A 21,069-nucleotide genomic window follows, 5' to 3' on the forward strand; every position below is an offset into this window, starting at 1 on the left:
GTGCTAATATAGGATTATCTAGACATTAGTATACTACACTCATTAAGCTATCTTTGGATAGCGCAGCTAAATAACTTATCACTTAGCTACAGTTTGTAGTTAAAGTGATTACTCTAGGGAATGGGAGAGGCCTGGTATCCCTTTTTTTTTCTCCATCCCCTATTTTTAAGAAGATGTTTCCTATTGCTGACTCTTTCAAGGAGTCTTGGCAGATGGTTCCCACGGTGGGAGGGGCAATTTCCACTTTGGCTAAGAGAACCACTATTCCCATAGAGGATAGTTTTTCCTTTAAGCATCCTATGGATAAGAAGTTGGAGGAGTTGCTCAAAAAGATGTATGTACACCAGGGTTTACAATGGCAACCAGCGGTGTGTATTGTTACCAACAATAGTGCAGCGGTGTACTGGTTTGATGCCTTGTCTGATTCTATTCAGATAGACACTCCCCTTTAAGAGATCCAGGACAGGATACAGGCCCTTTAGTTGACCAATTCCTTTATTACGGATGCTTCCCTTCAGGTTATCAAGCTGGGAGCAAAGATTTCTTGTTTTGACGTTCTGGCCCGCAGAGCCTTATGGTTGAAATCCTGGTCTGCGGATGTTTCGTCTAAGCTTTTGGCGATTCCCTACAAGGGTAAGACCTTGTTTGAGATTATTTCTGACATTACGGGAGGAAAGGGTAATTTCCTCCCTCAGGATAAGAGGAATAAGCAGAAGGGACGTCAGAGTAATTTTCGTTCCTTTATAAACTTCAAAGGTAAGCCTTCCTCTGCCAAGCAGGATCAGTCCAAACTTTCCTGGAGGACTAACCAGTCTTGGAACAAGGGGAAGCAATCTAAGAAGCCCGCTAATGACTCAAAGTCAGCATGAAGGGTCTGCCCCTGATCTGGCACCAGATCTTGTGGGGGCAGACTCTCCGTTTTCGCTCAGGCCTGGGTTTGGGATGGTCCGGATCCCTGGGCAGTGGACATCGTGTCCAAAGGATACAAACAGGAATTCAAGACCTTTCCTCCCATGGGCAGGTTTCTGCTCTCAAGATTATCTGTAGACCAGATAAAAAGAGAGGTGTTCTTACACTGTGCTCGGGACCTTTCTGACCTGGGAGTGATAGTTCCTTTTCCCATGCAGGAACAGGGTCTGGGATTTTACTCCAATCTGTTTGTGATTCCCAAAAAAGAGGGAACTTTCAGACCAATTTTAGATCTCAAGAGTCTAAACAAGATTCTCAGAGTACCGTCCTTCAAGATGGAAACTATCCGTTTCATTCTTCCCTTGGTTCAAGAGGGTTAATTCATGACAACAGTAGATTTAAAGGATGCGTACCTGCATGTTCCTATCCACAGGGATCATCACAAGTTTCTGAGGTTCACTTTTCTAGACAAGCACTTCCAGGTCGTGGCTCTTCCCTTCTGCCTTGCCACAGCTCCCATAATTTTTTCAAAGGTCCTGGGATCCCTGTTGGCGGTGCTCCGGTTGCGGGGCATTGCAGTGGCGCCTTATCTGGATGACATTCTGGTTCAGGCGCCATCCTTTCAACAAGCAAACTCCCACACAGAGATGTTGTTGTTTTTTTCTGTGTTCTCACGGATGGAAGGTGAATTTGGGAAATAGTTCCTTGATTCCAGCTACAAGGGACGTGTTCCTGGGAACCATAATAGATTTCGTATTAATGAAAATATTTCTGACAGAGGTCAGAAAATCAAAGATCCTCGACTTTTGTCAGGCCCTTCAGTCTTCTCCTCGGCCGTCTGTGGCTCAATGTATGGAGGTGATCGGTCTGATGGTAGCTGCCATGGAAATAATTTCGGTTGCCCGGTTCCAACTCAGACCTCTGCAGTTATGCATGCTCAGGCAATGGAACAGGGATTATGCGGATCTGTCTCCACAAATTCTTCTGGATCAGGCGACAAGAGACTTTCTTCCTTGGTTGTCTCAGGATCATCTCTCCCAAGGAACCTGCTTTGGCAGACCCTCCTGGGTGATTGTAAAAACGTACGCCAGCCTGCTGGGTTGGGGAGCAGTCTGGGGCTCTTTAAAGGCTCAGGGAACATGGACTCGGGAGGTGTCTGTTCTCCCCATAAACATCCTAGAACTGAGGGCAATCTTCAATGCTCTTCTGGCTTGGCCTCAGCTTCAGCCCGGTGTGTCAGGTTCTAATCGGACAACATAACTTCAGTGGCTTACATCAATCATCAGGGAGGAACTCAGAGTTCCTTTGGCCATGACAGAGGTAGCCAAGATTATTCAGTGGGCAGAGATCCACAACTGCTGTCTATCTGCGATTCACATTCCAGGAGTGGACAATTGGGAAGCGGATTTTCTGAGCAAACAGACTTTTCACCTGGGGGAGTGGGAACTCCATCCGGAGGTGTTTTCAAGCTTGATTCTCAAATGGGGACAGCCGGAGCTGGATCTCATGGCATCTCAACAGAATACCAAGCTTTCAAGGTACGGGTCGAGGTCGAAGGAACCTCAGGCGGTACTGATAGATGCTCTGGCGGTCTCTTGGAATTTCACTCTAGCGTATCAATTTCCTCTGATCATTCTCCTTCCTCAAGTCATTGCTCGAATCAAACAGGAGAGGGCATAGATGATCCTCATTGCACCGACGTGGCCTCGCAGGATCTGGTATGCAGATCTAGTGGAAATGTCATCTCTCCCACCTTGGAGAATTCCACTGAGGAAAGATCTTCTACTTCAAGGGCCCTTCCTTCATCCAAATCTCATTTCTCTGAAGCTGACTGCTTGGAGATTGAATGCTTAATTTTATCTAAGCGTGGGTTTTCTGAGTCGGTCATTGAGATCATGATTCAGGCTCGTAAGCCTGTTACTAGAAAGATTTACTATAAGATATGGCATAAATATCTGTATTGGTCTGAATCCAGAGGCTACTCTTGGAGTAGAGTTTGGATTCCTTGAATTCTGTCCTTTCTCCATTAGGGTTTGGAGAAGGGTTTATCGGCAAGTACCTTGAAGGATCAAATATCGGCCTTGTCTATTTTGTTACATAAGCGTCTGGCAGATGTACCAGACGTGCAATTGTTCTGTCAGGCCTTGGTCAGAATCAGGCCTGTGTTTAAACCGGTTACTCCTCCCTAGAGTCTTAACCTTGTTCTTAAAGTTCTTCAGCAGGCTCCGTTTGAGCCTATGCATTCCTTAGATATTAACATGTTATCTTGGAAAGTTTTGTTTCTTGTTGCAATTTCTTCTGCTCGCAGAGTCTCAGAACTCTCGGCATTGCAGTGTGAATCCCCTTATCTTATTTTTCATTCTGATAAGGTAGTTCTGCATACTAAATTGGGTTTCTTTCCTAAAGTGGTTTTGGATAGGAACATTAATCAAGAAATTGTTGTTCCTTCTTTATGTCCTAACCCCCCTTTCTCATAAGGAACGTCTGCTGCACAACCTAGATGTGGTGCGTGCGCTGAAATACTATTTGCAGGCGACTAAGGATTTTCTCCAGTATTCGGCTCTGTTTGTTGTCTTCTCTGGGAAACGTAAGGGTCAGAAAGCTACGGCTACTTCTCTTTCTTTGTGGCTGAAGAGTATCATTCGCTTTGCCTATGAAACTGCTGGACAGCAGCCTCCTGAGAGAGTCACGGCTCATTCTACAAGGGCTGTTTTTCTCTTCCTGGGCATGAAGCTTCTATGGAACAGATTTTCAAGGCTGCAACCTGGTCCTCTTTACACACTTTCTCCAAATTCTATAAATTTGATTATTTTGCCTTGGCTGAGGCTTCTTTTGGGAGAAAGGTTCTTCAAGCAGTGGTGCCTTCCGTTTAGGTTCCCTGTCTTGTCCCTCCCTTTTCATCTGTATCCTCTATCTTGGGTATTGATTCCCAATAGTAATTGGAGATGATCCGTGGACTCACCGTGTCATTAGAAAGAAAACTACATTTATGCTTACCTGATAATAAATGTATTTATTTCTTGACACGGTGAGTCCACGGCCCGCCCTGTTTCTTTAGACAGTTTTTCGTGTTCTAAACCTCAGGCACCTCTGCACCTTGTTACTTCCTTTCTCTCCTTTTACTTCGGTCGAATGACTCGGGTTGGAGGGAAAGGAAGTGATACTTAACAGCTTTGCTGTGGTGCTCTTTTCCGCCTCCTGCTGGGCAGGAGTGATATTCCCAATAGTAATTAGAGATGATCCGTGGACTCACCGTGTCAAGAAATAAATACATTTATCTGGTAAGCATAAATTTCATTTTTTATATCAAACATGCTGACATTTTCTTTCTGTTGTTGTAGAACGCTGACTGCTTAGCAGAGCAGATTGAACCAGGTGAGCTGTTTAACCTTACTGTTGGATTATGAATGCTTCCACTTATTTTATTTACGTTTTAAATTTTTTAATGACATGATCTATATAAAAGCACCTCTAATTATGGGCTTGTAATCATACTTTACTGTCACTGCATTAATATTGCTTATGAACACTTAATCCAGTGACTCATGGCAATCATAGAGGGAAAGGTAAAAGTAAAACGTCACTTTCTGCTCCTGGTAAATACCTCTTTGCTGTATCCATTAGCTTCATGTCTGGTTGTAAGTTCAGCTGCTGCTTCTGCATTCTTATCTATAGTCACTGTCTCCTGCTGGAATCACAAATCCCAGGATCCCAGTGGGTACCATAGAACACACGGATATCAAATGCATACCTTGCACTGTGGCTACTTTCTCTATAAGAAAGAGGCTAAAATTCTGTTTTGAATCAATGGGGGAAAAAACATTAAAAACACATTCTCTTACATGCTCTACTAAATTTTCAGATGTCCCTTTTATATTTAGCATAGGATGTTGTGCTTGCTAATGTGACAATTAAAGGGACAGTAAAGTCAAAACTAAACTTTCATGATTCAGATAGGGTATGCAATTTTAAACAACTTTCCAATTTACTTTTATCATCAAATTTGCTTTGTTCCCTTGGTGGTATTTTTGAAAAGCTAAACCTAGCTAGGCTCAAACTGATTTCTAAACAGTTGAAAACCGCTTCCTAGCTCAGAGCATTTTGAAAGTTTTTAACAGTTAGACTGTGCTAGTTCACATGTGTCATTTAGATAACATTGTGCTCACTCCCGTGAAGTTATTTAGGAGTCTACTTATCCTGCAGAGTAGAGTCAGCTCCTCAAACTGGGTTTCCATCTTAACCTCTAAGTCCCGTAGGAGTGATCTCACAATTGTGTGCAGTGTCTTCATGGTGAGATGGAGTCCCAGACGTGATTTGCTCTGCGTGTGTCCACCCGGACCTTGTCTGTTTGGCCCCTCCGTGAGTGTGATTACACAGCAACCATCAGGAGTGAGGAGGTTCAGAGGTCCCGGTCGGTGAAGCGGCCCCCAGTACTATAACATGCAAAGATCATGTAGGCTGTGGGTAACTCTTTTGTTGGTGTCTTCACACTAAAAAAGTTAAGTAAAGTCTCATTAGCATAGACGCCGCTTCCCGCCATTAGGGTCTCTTCATAATGGAGTTCTCTACCGCTATTGAGGTTCCGAATAAGCACCCTATGCCGTCTTTGTAAGTGGGACTCTGGGCTCTTGTTAGTGGAGCTATAGAGAGATATTATAACCCTTTTTGCCCAAAAAACCACCATAATTTAATTAAATAGATTCAGGCCATAAATGGGAGCTTCCGAGAGACACGTCTGGTGTCTTTGGCGTCTAACTCCGCCCCCTGGGATTATCTATCTTTTTAAATAAGAAAATTTTTGGTGTAGACTGTCCCTTTAAGTCTAGTTAAAGTAAAGGTAAACTTTGATGAATGAAAGCCCGTTTTTTAAAAATACTATTAAAAACAGAGGCACTTTCATTCATCAAAGTGTACAAATCAGCCGTTTTGATTAAAAACATACTTTTTTTTCTTTTCACAGCCAGAGCAGCTTCCCCCTCCTGGAAATCCTCTCTTCACGCATCAGCAATGACTAATCCGGCTTCCTCCAATCACAGCATGGCCTCAGGCAATGACTACCCTGGGGGGAAAGCCGTGATTGGAGGAAGCTGGATTAGTCATTGCTGACGTGTGAAGAGAGGATTTAGAGAAGGGGGAAGCTGCTCTGCCTGTGAAAAGAACAAAGGTAAGTTTTTAATCAAAATAGCTGCTCTGTAAACTTTGATGAATGAAAGTGCCTCTGTTTTTAATAGTATTTTTAAAAAACGGGCTTTCATTCACCAAAGTTTATCTTCACTTTAAATAATTCCGCCACAAGGTTATATGTTGCTGTACAAAAAAACATTGCAATGATAAATTCCATTTTAATTATTTTTCTAAGATGATAGGTGGAGAGAGTATAAGATTTATATCTGTAAGCAATAACAGCAATGTTTTAATGAAAAATAATAATAAAGTTTTGTCATAAGCACTAATTTTACAATAATTATTGATTTATTTTTTTTTACTATATTTTCAGATTTACCTGAAGTGAACTATGACTCTCCACTGTCACCGCCGCCTCCACTAATGTACCCCAGTGCAGAATTAGGAACATTTCCTTCTGCACTGGTCAGTAATGGTACCTTCCCCGTGGTCTGCGGACGTTACTTAGATGGAGATGTAATTGGGGCAGAGCTGGATGAAATCCTTGATTCTGTGCCAGAACCAAGTGACATAAACCTGGTGAGATCCCTTTTGAAAAACAATCTTATTGTAGTTACCTAAAGGAAGTCATAAGAGGAATGTCACATCACCAATATCACTTGAGTTTAGGTATCTAATCTATATTCCAGACCAGTTTGAGGAATAAAGCTATATAAAATGTACCATTTTTTTGGATTATATTAAAAACATACAGGATTGTAAAGGCTCAGGCACAGTCCTACACGTTTTGTGCCTGCGGCACTTTGTCTGGGACTCTCTTGAGTTTAGGTTCAGTGTATGTCTTTGTTATATACATACTGTACATACATTTGCTCCTACTGTCTAATAGCTGCTCAGATTTAATGGAACATTAAAATAATTTATTTTTACATGTGTAGTATATAGTTCTAAAGATGAGCCGCTGCTTTGCAAAAGAGATGCACATAAAATAAACTGTAATTTTGTGTAGCAAAATGATTGTTTTGCAGTCTTGAACAAACTCCTTAAAAAGAGCAAGTGTATTTTTAATTTATCTCTTGTTCTGTGGCCAATTAGGGACAGATAAAAAAAGAGTTCCTGTACTAATCTGCCAATCACTATGAAGCATGTTGCAGGCACTGGGTTCTGGAAGCACGTTAGCCTCTTTTGGGGAGGAAGGGGGGCACTGTAAAAGCCATTATTTTTCACAGTTAAATTACAGGAAAAGGAGGGGATATAAATAATAAAAGTGCATTACAAACTGTTTTACTGTGCATAATTAAACATTTTATGGGAAATTCAATTTTCAGTCCAACGTCCATTTAAAGGAACATTCCAGTCAAAATTTAAAAGCACATAGATGAATTGCACATTTGAATAGAAAAATATTTGCAATATACTTGTATTGGCAAAAAAGTTATCACTGTTTTAGTGTTAACAGTTTTCTCTGTACGTGCCTGTGAGGCATAGTTAGGTATTCTCAGTGCACCCACATTTTAAATATTGCAGCTGCTCAGAGCACCAGTGGGGCTTGTATCATGTCAGCAATTAACAGACTGAGTCATTACTAGATGGAGCAAGTACCTTAGGCTCTTTAAGCAAGTGCTGTGTTTAAAATGCTGGTGCACGGTGCATACTTAAATACACCTTTGAAACAGATTTAGCTTCCATTTAAAGCATTTTTGCTAATACATGTATATTACAAAAATGCTTCTACTAAAAAATGAAATGCATCCATGTAGATTCCAAATTTGTCTGGAATGTCCCTTTAAAGGGACAGTTATCTCATGCAAGCTGCTGATATGATTCATTGTATTCAAAGCTACAAAACGACATATTAGTGAGTAATCAGCACTTTAAATTATAAGTATTCAAACCTTTTTTTTAAAGGAGCTTAAAGGGACATTCCAGCTAATATTGGAATGCACATAGATGCATTTCAGTTTTCAGTAGAAGCTTTTGTACAATATACATGTATTAACAAGTATGCTTTTATTAAAAATAATGGCTGTTTCAAGAGTATATTTAAGTATGCACCGTGCACTAGCATATTAAATACAGCACTTGCCTAAGGTGCTTGTATCATCTAGTAATTAAATTTGCTTAATTGCGGACATTATACAAGCCTCACTGGCTCTCTGAGCAGAGATGTTGGTGCACTGAGAATATCTATGTATGCTTCACATGCTCGTGCAGAGGAATATTCTAGCACTAAAAAAGTGACAACTTTTACTAGAAGCAATTTTGTCTATGGATATTGTAAATATGTTTCTATCCACAGATCTTATTCATCTATGTGCATTTCAATTTTGACCGGAATGTCCCTTTTAAGTCTCTGTTTTATTTCACTTAAATTCAGAACAGGCCGTTGTAACCTGTGAAAATCTTAGATATAAGTGATTCTTACCAACACACTATACTTGTCAAGACTGCTTAAAGGGACAGTCTAGTCAAAATTAAACTTTCATGATTCAGATAGGGCATGTCATTTTAAACAACTTTCCAATTTACTTTTATCATCATATTTGCTTTGTTCCCTTGGTGGTATTTTAGAAAAGCTAAACCTACCTAGGCTCAAACTGATTTCTAAACCTTTGAAAACCGCCTCCTAGCTCAGAGCATTTGGATTTTTTTTTACAGTTAGACAGTACTAGTTCATGTGTGTCTTATAGATAACATTGTGCTCACTCCTGTGGAATTATTTAGGGGTCTGCACTGATTGGCCAAACTGCATGTCTGTCAAAAGCACTGAGATAAGGGGGCAGTCTGCAGAGAATTAGATACAAGGTAATCACAGAGGTAAAAAATATATTAATATAACTGTGTTGGTTATGCAAAACTGGGGAATGGGTAATAAAGGGATTATCTATTTTTTTAAACAATACAAATTCTGGTGTAGACTGTCCCTTTAAGTGAAGCCTATGCGCCTTGCCCCACTGCATTACTCTCCTCAGAGGGACTTCTTATAGACTCCTAATCACACGACATGTAACACTGAATCTTCCCCGAACAGTTTGTATACAGCTCTCTGCTGGTGCAAGCTCAGATAGTGAAATGGGACTAAGTAGGTTGTGCGGTATCTCTAGTGTTAATGTATTTATTAGTTGTGCAGCATCTTATGGTCTGTTTTGGTGGTTTGTTTTTCTGTTACAGTCAGGTAGTGCAGTTTCTGATCACCTGCAGCGCAGAGCCCAGAGCTTGCCATTCCCCAGTGCGCTACTTGATTCGCCACCAGGTCTCTCCAGTTTTGCCTCGTCTGTGACACTATCTGATCGATATAGTCGGTCTCTGACGTCCTCTTTGGATAGCTTTTCTCTGAAGTCTCTCTCTCTGTCAGACTCCCAAGCAGGTGAGCATCACTGTGGTTATGTATGTTTTACCTACTCCTTAATGAATATAGAAGAAAGAAAACTGGTATTTTTTATTGCACTTACAAGTTTTAAAACTAAATGTGTCGAATGTCCAGGGATCGTAACCATGAGGCTAATATAGAGTATAACTATTTGTCATCATGTACTAAATAACCATGTTGAGTGATCCATATTCTGAGCTGTTGTAGTGAGTCACAATAAGTCAAGCTAGTTCTCTTAAATGTATCAGTGGTTACAAATAACCAGATGGTGATCCACAGTACTTAACCCTTGACTTGCTGCATTCTCCATCCTTGCTGATGTCGGTAATAATGGGTGAGTGACCAGTTTTAACGCCAGAAAGATATGATGCCAGCATTTCTGGTCCCCCATACTTGTGTGTTTGTCCACACTTTAGTAGTGTGTTTAGATAACATCTTTAGAGGTAATACGTCCGTATATTGACTTCTGTTTCTTGCACAGCTTCAAGGGACATCAAATTTATGATTCACATATTTATTTCAAAGAGCAACATTTCTCCAACGTTGTTGTGTCCGGTCCACGGCGTCATCCATAACTTGTGGGAATATTCTCTTCCCCAACAGGAAATGGCAACGAGCACAGCAAAAGCTGTCCATATAGTCCCTCCCAGGCTCCGCCCCCCCAGTCATTCTCTTTGCCGCTCTGAACAAGTAGCATCTCCACGGAGATGGTGAAGAGTATGTGGTGTTTAGTTGTAGTTTTTTATTCTTCTATCAAGAGTTTGTTATTTTAAAATAGTGCTGGTATGTACTATTTACTCTGAAACAGAAAGAGATGAAGAGTTCTGTTTAAAAGAGGAGTATGATTTTAGCAGCAGTAACTAAAATCAATTGCTGTTCCCACACAGGACTGTTGAGCTGAGAGAACTTCAGTTGGGGGGAACAGTTTGCAGACTTTTCTGCTCAAGGTATGACTAGCCATTTTTCTAACAAGACTGTGTAATGCTGGAAGGCTGTCATTTTTCCCTCATGGGGATCGGTAAGCCATTTTCTTAGACTCAAACAGAATAAAGGGCTTATTATGGGCTATAAACTGGTAGACACTTTTAGGGGCTAAATCGATTGCTTTATTTAAGTATTATATGCAGTTTGAAGTGAATTTCACACTTTTTTAATATTGGGGAACGTTTTTAGCGCCAGGCACTTGTTAAGACACCTTCCCAGTCAGGAAGGGCCTTTCTCTGTAGTAGGCAGAGCCTCATTTTTGCGCCATTATTGCGCAGTTACTTTTGAGTACAGTACATGCAGCTGCATGTGTGAGGGTCTGGTATCCACTGAAAACGTTCCTAGAAGGCTTCAATTGGTATCGTATACCCCCCTGGGATTGGTGAAGTCACAACAAAGGCTGTGGGTGGTACTGTAGGGGGGTTAAAATTGCAAACGGCTCTGGTTTCCACATTTTAAGGGTTAACAGCTTTAAAAAAAAATTTTGGTAAAGATTGGATAATTCCTTCATAGTTTTTCCCATATTCAGTAATAAAGTGTGCCCTGTTTAACATTTAAAGAGACAGTAACGGTTTTATTTTAAAACGGTTTTTGTGCTTTATTAACCAGTTTAAGCCTGTTTAACATGTCTGTACCTTCAGATAGATCATGTTCTGTATGTATGGAAGCCAATGTGGTTCCCCCTTCAAATATGTGTGATAATTGTGCCATAGCGTCCAAACAAAGTAAGGATAGTACTGTCACAAATAGTAAGGTTGCCCAGGATGATTTCTCAGATGAAGGAAGTAGACATAGTTCTACATCATCTCCTTCTGTGTCTATACCAGTTATGCCCGCGCAGGCGACCCCTAGTACTTCTAGCGCGCCAATGCTTGTTACTATGCAACAATTGACGGCAGTAATGGATAACTCCATAGCTAATATTTTATCCAAAATGCCAGCATTTCAGAGAAAGCGCGATTGCTCTGTTTTAAACACTGTAGAGCAGGAGGGCGCTGATGATAATTTTTCTGTCATACCCTCACACCAATCTGAAGTGGCAGTGAGGGAGGGTTTGTCAGATGGGGAAATTTCTGATACAGGAAGAATTTCTCAGCAGGCAGAACCTGATGTTGTGACATTTAAATTTAAATTAGAGCATCTCCGCGCATTACTTAAGGAGGTGCTATCTACTCTGGATGATTGTGACAACCTGGTCATCCCAGAAAAATTGTGCAAGATGGACAAGTTCCTTGAGGACCTGGTGCACCCTGATGCTTTTCCGATACCTAAACGGGTGGCGGACATAGTGAATAAGGAGTGGGAGAAGCCAGGCATACCTTTTGTCCCTCCTCCTATATTTAAGAAAGTGTTCCCTATGGTCGACCCCAGGAAGGACTTATGGCAAACAGTCCCTAAGATCGAGGGGGCGGTTTCTACACTAGCCAAGCGCACGACCATTCCTATTGAGGACAATTGTACTTTCAAAGATCCTATGGATAAAAAATTGGAGGGTTTGCTTAAAAAGATTTTTGTACAGCAAGGTTACCTCCTTCAACCTATTTCGGGCATTATTCCTGTCACTACAGCGGCGTGGTTCTGGTTCGAGGAACTGGAAAAGTCGCTCAGTAGGGAGACTCCGTATGAGGAAGTCATGGACAGAATTCACGCACTTAAGTTAGCTAATTCCTTTATTTTAGACGCTTTGCGTTAGCGAGGTTAGCGGCGAAAAATTCAGGGTTTGCAATTGTGGCGCGCAGAGCGCTCTGGCTAAAGTCTTGGTCGGCGGATGTATCTTCCAAGACAAAATTGCTTAATATCCCTTTCAAAGGTAAGACCCTTTTTGGGCCAAAATTGAAAGAGATTATTTCAGACATCACTGGGGGAAAGGGCCATGCCCTCCCACAAGATAGACCTTTCAAGGCTAAGAATAAGTCCAATTTTCGTTCCTTTCGCAATTTCAGGAACGGACCGGCTTCCAACTCTGCAGCCTCTAGACAAGAGGGTAACGCTTTCCAGACTAAACCAGCTTGGAAACCAATGCAAGGCTGGAACAAGGGTAAACAGGCCAAGAAGCCTGCTGCTACTACCAAAACAGCATGAAGGGGTAGCCCCCGATCCGGGACCGGATCTAGTAGGGGGCAGACTCTCTCTCTTTGCTCAGGCTTGGGCAAGAGATGTTCAGGATCCCTGGGCACTAGAAATAGTTTCTCAGGGTTATCTTCTAGAATTCAAGGAACTACCCCCAAGGGGAAGGTTCCACATGTCTCACTTATCTTCAAACCAAATAAAGAGACAAGCATTCTTACATTGTGTAGAAGACCTGTTAAAGATGGGAGTGATACACCCAGTTCCAACTGTGGAACGAGGTCAGGGGTTTTACTCAAATCTGTTTGTAGTTCCCAAAAAAAGAGGGAACTTTCAGACCAATTCTGGATTTAAAAATTCTAAACAAATTTCTCAGAGTTCCATTGTTCAAAATGGAAACCATTCGAACAATTTTACCTACAATCCAGGAGGGTCAATTTATGACTACCGTGGATTTAAAGGATGCGTATCTACATATTCCTATCCACAAAGATCATCATCAGTTCCTAAGGTTCGCCTTTCTGGACAAGCATTACCTGTTCGTGGCTCTCCCATTCGGGCTAGCCACTGCCCCAAGGATTTTCACAAAGGTGCTCGGGTCCCTTCTAGCGGTTCTAAGACCAAGGGGTATTACAGTGGCACCTTATCTGGACGACATTCTAATCCAAGCGTCGTCTCTTTCCAAAGCAAAGGCTCATACAGACATTGTTCTAGCCTTTCTCAGATCTCACGGGTGGAAGGTGAACGTAGAAAAGAGTTCCCTGTCTCCGTCGACAAGAGTTCCCTTTTTGGGAACAATAATAGATTCTTTAGAAATGAAGATCTTCCTGACAGAAGTCAGAAAGTCAAAGCTTCTAAACGCTTGTCAAGTTCTTCACTCTATTCTGCAGCCTTCCATAGCTCAGTGCATGGAAGTAGTAGGGTTGATGGTTGCAGCAATGGACATAGTTCCTTTTGCTCAAATTCATCTAAGACCATTACAACTGTGCATGCTCAAGCAGTGGAATGGGGACTATACAGACTTGTCTCCAATGATTCAAGTAGACCAGATGACCAGAGACTCACTCCGTTGGTGGTTGACCCAGGATCACCTGTCCCGGGGAATGAGTTTCCGCAGACCAGAGTGGGTCATTGTCACGACCGACGCCAGTCTATTAGGCTGGGGCGCGGTCTGGGATTCCCTGAAAGCTCAGGGTCTATGGTCTCGGGAAGAGTCTCTTCTCCAGATAAACATCCTGGAACTGAGAGTGATATTCAATGCTCTCCGGGCTTGGCCTCAACTAGCGAAGGCCGGATTCATAAGATTCCAGTCAGACAACATGACGACTGTAGCTTACATCAACAATCAGGGGGGAACAAGAAGTTCCTTGGCGATGAGAGAGGTGTCCAAAATCATCAAATGGGCGGAGGATCACTCCTGCCACCTATCTGCAATCCACATCCCAGGAGTAGACAACTGGGAGGCGGATTATCTGAGTCGTCAGACTTTCCATCCGGGGGAGTGGGAACTTCACCCGGAGGTGTTTGCCCAGTTGACTCAATTATGGGGCATTCCAGACATGGATCTGATGGCGTCTCGTCAGAACTTCAAGGTTCCCTGCTAAGGGTCCAGATCCAGGGATCCCAAGGCGACTCTAGTGGATTCATTAGTGGCGCCTTGGTCGTTCAACCTAGCTTATGCGTTTCCACCGTTCCCTCTCCTTCCCAGGCTTGTAGCCAGGATCAAACAGGAGAAGGCCTCGGTGATTCTGATAGCTCCTGCGTGACCGCGCAGGACTTGGTATGCAGACCTGGTGAATATGTCATCGGCTCCACCATGGAAGCTACCTTTGAGACAGGATCTTCTAGTACAAGGTCCATTCGAACATCCAAACCTAGTTTCTCTGCAGCTGACTGCTTGGAAATTTAACGCTTGATTTTATCCAAGCGTGGGTTTTCAGATTCAGTGATAGATACTCTGGTCCAAGCCAGAAAACCTGTGACTAGAAAGATTTACCATAAAATATGGAAAAGATATATCTGTTGGTGTGAATCCAAGGGATTCTCCTGGAGTAAGATTAAAATTCCTAGGATCCTCTCCTTTCTCCAAGAAGGTTTGGATAAGGGATTGTCAGTGAGTTCTCTAAAAGGACAGATTTCTGCTTTATCTGTCTTGTTACACAAACGACTGGTAGCTTTTGTACAGGCCTTGGTTAGAATCAAGCCTGTTTACAGACCCTTGACTCCTCCCTGGAGTCTAAATTTAGTTATTTCAGTTCTTCAAGGAGTTCCATTTGAACCCTTACATTCCTTAGATATCAAGTTACTATCTTGGAAAGTTTTGTTTTTGGTTGCTATTTCTTCTGCTAGAAGAGTTTCTGAATTATCTGCTTTGCAGTGTACTTCTCCCTATCTGGTGTTCCATTCAGATAAGGTTGTTTTGCGAACCAAGCCTGGTTTTCTTCCAAAAGTTGTTTCCAACAAGAACATTAACCAGGAAATAGTTGTTCCTTCTTTGTGTCCGAATCCAGTTTCAAAGAAGGAACGTTTGTTACACAATTTAGATGTAGTCCGTGCTTTAAAGTTCTATTTAGAAGCAACAAAGGATTTCAGACAAACTTCTTCTTTGTTTGTCTTTTATTCTGGTAAGAGGAGAGGTCAAAAAGCTACTGCTACCTCTCTTTCTTTCTGGCTGAAAAGCATCATCCGATTGGCTTATGAGACTGCCGGACGGCAGCCTCCTGAACAAATCACAGCTCACTCTACTAGGGCTGTGGCTTCCACATGGGCCTTCAAGAACGAGGCTTCTGTTGATCAGATATGTAAGGCAGCGACTTGGTCTTCTCTGCACACTTTTGCCAAATTCTACAAATTTGATACTTTTGCTTCTTCGGAGGCTATTTTTGGGAGAAAGGTTTTGCAAGCCGTGGTGCCTTCTGTTTAGGTAACCTGATTTGCTCCCTCCCTTCATCCGTGTCCTAAAGCTTTGGTATTGGTTCCCACAAGTTATGGATGACGCCGTGGACCGGACACACCAATGTTGGAGAAAACAGAATTTATGCTTACCTGATAAATTACTTTCTCCAACGGTGTGTCCGGTCCACGGCCCGCCCTGGTTTTTTAATCAGGTTTGAAAAATTTCTTTCTCTATACACTACAGTCACCACGGCACCCTATAGTTTCTCCTTTTTTTCTCCTAACCGTTGGTCGAATGACTGGGGGGGCGGAGCCTGGGAGGGACTATATGGACAGCTTTTGCTGTGCTCTTTGCCATTTCCTGTTGGGGAAGAGAATATTCCCACAAGTTATGGATGACGCCGTGGACCGGACACACCGTTGGAGAAAGTAATTTATCAGGTAAGCATAAATTCTGTTTTTATGACCATAAAAATCCTCATCCCCTGAAAAATGACAGCATAGCTTATTTTAAAAGTGCTGAAGCCATCGCTGGCTCTGGTACACAGTGTGTTCAAAGGTTTTGTCACTATAATCTGTCTTTTGATAGCTTCAAATAGCATCTTAGTTTAAGGGGTTAATGGTACAAATAAAATGTTTACTTCATTTAAACGTCCATCCAAAATGATCTTGACCAAATGCCTAATTCAGCGACTGTTTCTTCTGTCCATTTGCCATTCAAATACTCTTCTTTTGTTTCAGATCTATCAACTTTAGGAAAAATGAATGGAGCTTTGAAATCGAGTGTTGCAGAGACCTCTCCATTTCTCGTTAGTATCTGCACTTTCAAGTTTGAATATATTGCCTAGGAACCCCTTGTCTGTAGCTGATTAAATAGTTGTGTACTACACGCCCAGTCTGCCTCATCAGAGGGCACATATGCACCCCTAATGTAGGAAAATGGAAATAATAATGGAATAATCCATAAATTCCATTTCTTTAAGACAATTTCTTGCTGAGTATACTTCTTTTTTTCCTCTTCTTGTAGTAAGTTTGAAATAAGATATCCTGTACTGAGGGAGATGCACCTGTGCCTGTTGGCAAGATACTTAAAGGGGCAATAGTGCCTGTTATTGGCAAGATCCATAAAGGGGCACTAGTGCCTGTAATTGTCAAGATCCATAAAGGGGCACTAGTCTAGTGCCTGTTATTGGCAAGATCCTTAAAGGGGCACTAAAATCAAATATAAACTTTCATGATTCAGACTTTTTAATTTACTTCCATTATCAAATTGTGCACAATCTTTTTATATTCACACATTCTGAGGCACCAGCTCCTACTGAGCGTGTGCAAGAGTTCACAGTGTATACGTATGAGTCTATGACTGGCTGATGGCTGTCACATGATACAAGGTAACAGCAAAATTAAGTAACTTGAAATTTGTCACAAAAGAAGGTACTACTCAATTAAAATTTAGAGTAAGTGCTATTGCATTGTCTTTTTATTGTGCATTTATTGATTATGCAGTTTTACTTTATTTAATTGTCCTTAAAGTGATTGTTTCGTCATTTTGCAGATGGGAGATTCCTCTTACCTCTTTAGAAATGACAGCCCTACACCATTCTCAGCAAATCCTATAAAACCGTTAGAAATTGCTGGGAACGAAGCTCTGCCAGTTTCAAATAATGTACCCTTGATAAATACCAATCCGCTGGAAGAAACTCATGAATTCAAGCAGGCGTGTCAGTTGTGTTTTACCAAAGCGGGTAAGCAGAGATTTGCTTATTGCCTAACTCAGTTTGTCTTGAGTAATTTGTGTAGTGTAGTTTGTCATGTGTAATTCTGGTCCTCTAGGGTTATATAATTGCTTGTGATGTGCAAAGTAAACAGAGGATACAGAAATGGAAGGAATGGTTGAAAGGGAATCTACGTTTATGCATTAGGTATTACTGGCCGTGCCAATTGGCGCTAGTTTAGAGTTGTATTAATAGTCGTGCAAACCATTGTCCTGACCTCTGGCTCCTAATCATTTGGCATTATTTACGCCTGTCATTAGCTCCTTGAGAATTCCTAATGCCAGACAAATAGAGACAGAACTTGGGCATTATTTTATTATAGTGAAAGTTAAAGCAAAACTTTTATGCTTCAGAAAGACTGTTCAGTTAAATAAAATTACCAATTTACCTCTTTCTCTTGGTCTCCTCTGTTGAGGTAGGCTCAGGAGCGGGCACGTGTTTTCAGCACTATATGTATAACATTATTACAAACAGTGCTGCCATATAGTGCTTCTAGCTATACAGCTTAATTTGCCGTTGTTTTATCTTATTGGTGAAAATACTTCACTCTAAAGCTCCCTCTACAGGTTGTTAAACTCATTGCTACAGACACACAGTGCTCAAGACATGTGCACGTTCCTGAACCTACCTCAGTATGCTCTCAAGGAAAGGAGCTAATTTTCAACAAACCAAGAGTAAGTGGTACATTTGAAATATAATTTAAAAATTTAATGTTTTTTTGTTTGTGTTTAAATTGTAGGCTCTACGGGCCCTGTTTGAACAATAAAAGTTTAATTTAACCTGTATGTCCCATAATTCCTTCAGAATAGAACTTTTAAGATATTTATGACAAGAGCACATAAAGTGACATATTTGAACTCTTTCTGTGGGTCTGAGACAACTTTCTTTATATCACAGTAAGCTTTCATGTTCCCCCAATCTAGAGCACTGGGTATTCTAATTGCAAAGGAGATTTGACCATTAATTCTCACATAACAAAATGTACGAGTGTTACATTGTTTATTTACTAGGAGTAAAAAAAGATACTTTTCAGTTTCTCCTATAACATGTTGTTTGTCTACAGGCCTTAGTAATCATACCACTTTAGATCAGAAATGTAAGAAGGACATACTCCTGGGGAGAATTACAAGCTCAGCAGACAAATCATGGAAAAGAATCAGACCGAGGCCCACTAAGAACCAGTATGTGGGGCCTTTCTATATATGTAAAGGTAGGTTTTGTGTATAGTGATGTCATAGGTAGTGTGCTGTTCTTTACATGGGGTGTGGGTCTGAGAGGACTCTGCTGGCTTAGTGACTGCAGCACAAGACTAGTGGGGCACCAACAGTCACTGTACCCAGTCTTGAAACACCAAGCATGGTAGCAGCAGTAACAAACCACCAGGGGGCACTGTCTGATGACCAGAGGTGTACCATTAATACAACTGAGATCACAACTCCAAAGGTTTAGTAGTAACATTCGCTAATGATGCTTAAAGGGACAATAAACACTTCTCATGCACCTCCCTCTAACCATGGGTGCTACCATTTTGGAACCTAGTTTACACTGCTGGTACCTGAAGGAGAGTTGCTGAACATGTGCAAACACACCAGTACTGGAATATAGTGAAAGCTAAATTTCAGAGGGAGGTAGGGAATAACCTTAGTATTATGCCTATAAAATGTATTTAGTGTAACATATCCCTTTAATAGTAAATATGCTCACAGATTTCCAGATGCTTGTGTGTTTGTGGCTATCCAACCTGAACATTTAAAACAGAATATTGAATATAATTTCAAATGTAAACATTAAAAGTACTCACATCCTAGTTCTCTTTAAAATATTTTATTTATAGCTAAAAAGTTTTTTTCAACATTAGGAACATTAAAGTCTGCAAATGTTTCCTTAAATGTTTATAATGTATATTTCATAGTTAATTGTTCTTATCTGCACCTATGTGAGTGTGATTGAGACATAAAATGCCCAGAACTATTTTTATGAATGAAAAAATGGATTTTCTTTCTTAAGACACGGTGAGTCCACGGGATCATCAATTACTGTTGGCAATATCACTCTTGGCCAGCAGGAGGAGGCAAAGAGCACCACAGCAAAGCTGTTAAGTATTACTTCCCTTCCCACAACCCCAGTCATTCTCTTTGCCTTCAGTGCAAGGAGGAGGTGAAGTAATAGGTGTCTGTAAGATTTTTCTATCAAGGTTTTTTTTTAATTTTAAGCCAGGGCAGGACTGATCTGATCTTCCATCACAATTTGGGTATAGCTCTACTCCACGTTAATCTCTTCAGTAGGGCTGTGGTAGCTTTAAAGCATTTAGAATCTTGTGGGGTGGGCCTCACTGCGTTTTCTTAACAGGTTGCTGCCCTATCTCAGAATGCCAGAGTAGGCTTACTCTGTCCATTTCTTTTTCTTAGGTCTCTGTGAGGAGTGGCTTCCTCTCATACCAGGGGTACTGTCTCCCTGCCGGACAGTCAGGAATGCAGGTAAGTGCCATTTTTATTCTATGAATCCTTATGGCACTTTAATAATACATATCTGCATTTTTGGGTTAATCCGGAGAATCAGGGTTGTTTTATGGCAGGGGCAGGCTATTGTGTGGCAGTAGTGTAAGGGAAAATAAGAAAAACTTTTATATTTTTTATTTGGTGGCTCAGATTGAACTGCTTACTTATGCAGTCATTTTTATGCAGGGGCTATTAATAACTACTTATTTTGTTGTTCTGGACAGGGCACCATTAAGGGGGCGCCGTTTTTGTTGAGAGGAGTAAGTTGCCCTCTCTGTTTGGACCTTCTGCATCTGTCACATCTCGTTTCTGCTGCGGATCGAAGGACACAGTTTCAGTCCGTGTTGGAAGGAGCAGGTAGGCACCTCAGCATAATGCTGAGGTGTAGAGGTGCTAAGGAGTCAATAAACAGGGTAAAACAGTAACAGTAATTACGTTTATATCATTTTGAATTGAGACATTCATCCTTGAAATAAACAAGGAAAAAATTTCTGAAAGTTTTTTGGGTTTATTTTTTAAAGTGACAGTAACATTTTTTCTTAATATCATTATTTTGTCAAAGAAAGTTGTGTATAATTCTTGTGCAAAATGGACCAGAGTCTAATCCTTCTAGTTTGTGCAAGCTCTGTTTGGAGGCCCAAGTAGAGCCTCCTTTACCTGTTTGCAGTTCTTGTAAAGATAGAACTCGGTTATATAAGGACAAACTTTTTGATTCAGAGCCACCATTCCCTCAGGATGAGTCCGTCCAGATGTTGTCACAGCCTCTCCCTAATTTGCCCCAATCGGCAGCGACGTCACATGCAGTGCCCAGCGGTTCCTCGCAAACTCCAGATGGAGTATTTTTAAAGACTGAGATTTCTACCCAGGTATCTTCGGTGGTATCTGAGGCACTAGCAGCCATTCCCATGCTGCAGGGGGAGCATAAGAGGAACATTACAGAATCAGACAAGGTATCAGATCCTGTTCAGGCTGACCGGACTTCTTTGCGTAAATCGGAGGAGGAGGATACTTCGGTAGCTTCTGAGGGTGAAATCTCAGATTCGGATAGTGTAATTCCTTAATCTGATGCTGAAGTGATTTCCTTCAGATTCAAGCTTGAGCACCTCCATGTCTTTTAAAGGAGGTTTCAGCTACCTTGGGCGACTCCGATCCTCCTATCGTTGTCAACCCTAAAAAGTCTAGCAAATTAAATAGATACTTTGATGTCCCCTCGTCTGGGGAGGTATTTCCAGTGCCAGACCGTGCCACAGAGATTATCAACCGGGAATGGGAGTGACCAGGAATTCCCTTTTCCCCCTCCCCTGTCTTTAGAAAGATGTTCCCGGTAGCTGACTCCTTCAGGGACTCGTGGCAGCCGGTTCCTAAGGTGGAACGGTTGATTTCCACTTTGGCTAAGAGAACTACTATCTCCATTGAGGATAGTTGCTCGTTCAAGGATCCTATGGAT

At 41.5% G+C, this 21,069-nt stretch overlaps 1 protein-coding gene across 2 annotated transcripts in view; it reads left to right on the forward strand.

Moving 5' to 3' along the window:
- Positions 1-21,069, forward strand: part of ZC3H7A (zinc finger CCCH-type containing 7A) — a 137,800-nt gene that overhangs the window by 47,907 nt on the left and 68,824 nt on the right. For both annotated transcript variants that reach the window (XM_053694453.1, XM_053694454.1), the window contains 6 exons: positions 4,251-4,284; positions 6,407-6,612; positions 9,205-9,400; positions 16,091-16,158; positions 16,905-17,094; positions 18,188-18,334. In XM_053694453.1, the coding sequence (XP_053550428.1) occupies positions 4,251-4,284; positions 6,407-6,612; positions 9,205-9,400; positions 16,091-16,158; positions 16,905-17,094; positions 18,188-18,334 (841 nt within the window). The remainder of the gene's footprint in view (positions 1-4,250; positions 4,285-6,406; positions 6,613-9,204; positions 9,401-16,090; positions 16,159-16,904; positions 17,095-18,187; positions 18,335-21,069) is intronic.

Source organism: Bombina bombina, chromosome 11, assembly GCF_027579735.1.
Source record: "Bombina bombina isolate aBomBom1 chromosome 11, aBomBom1.pri, whole genome shotgun sequence".
NCBI lineage: Eukaryota > Metazoa > Chordata > Amphibia > Anura > Bombinatoridae > Bombina > Bombina bombina.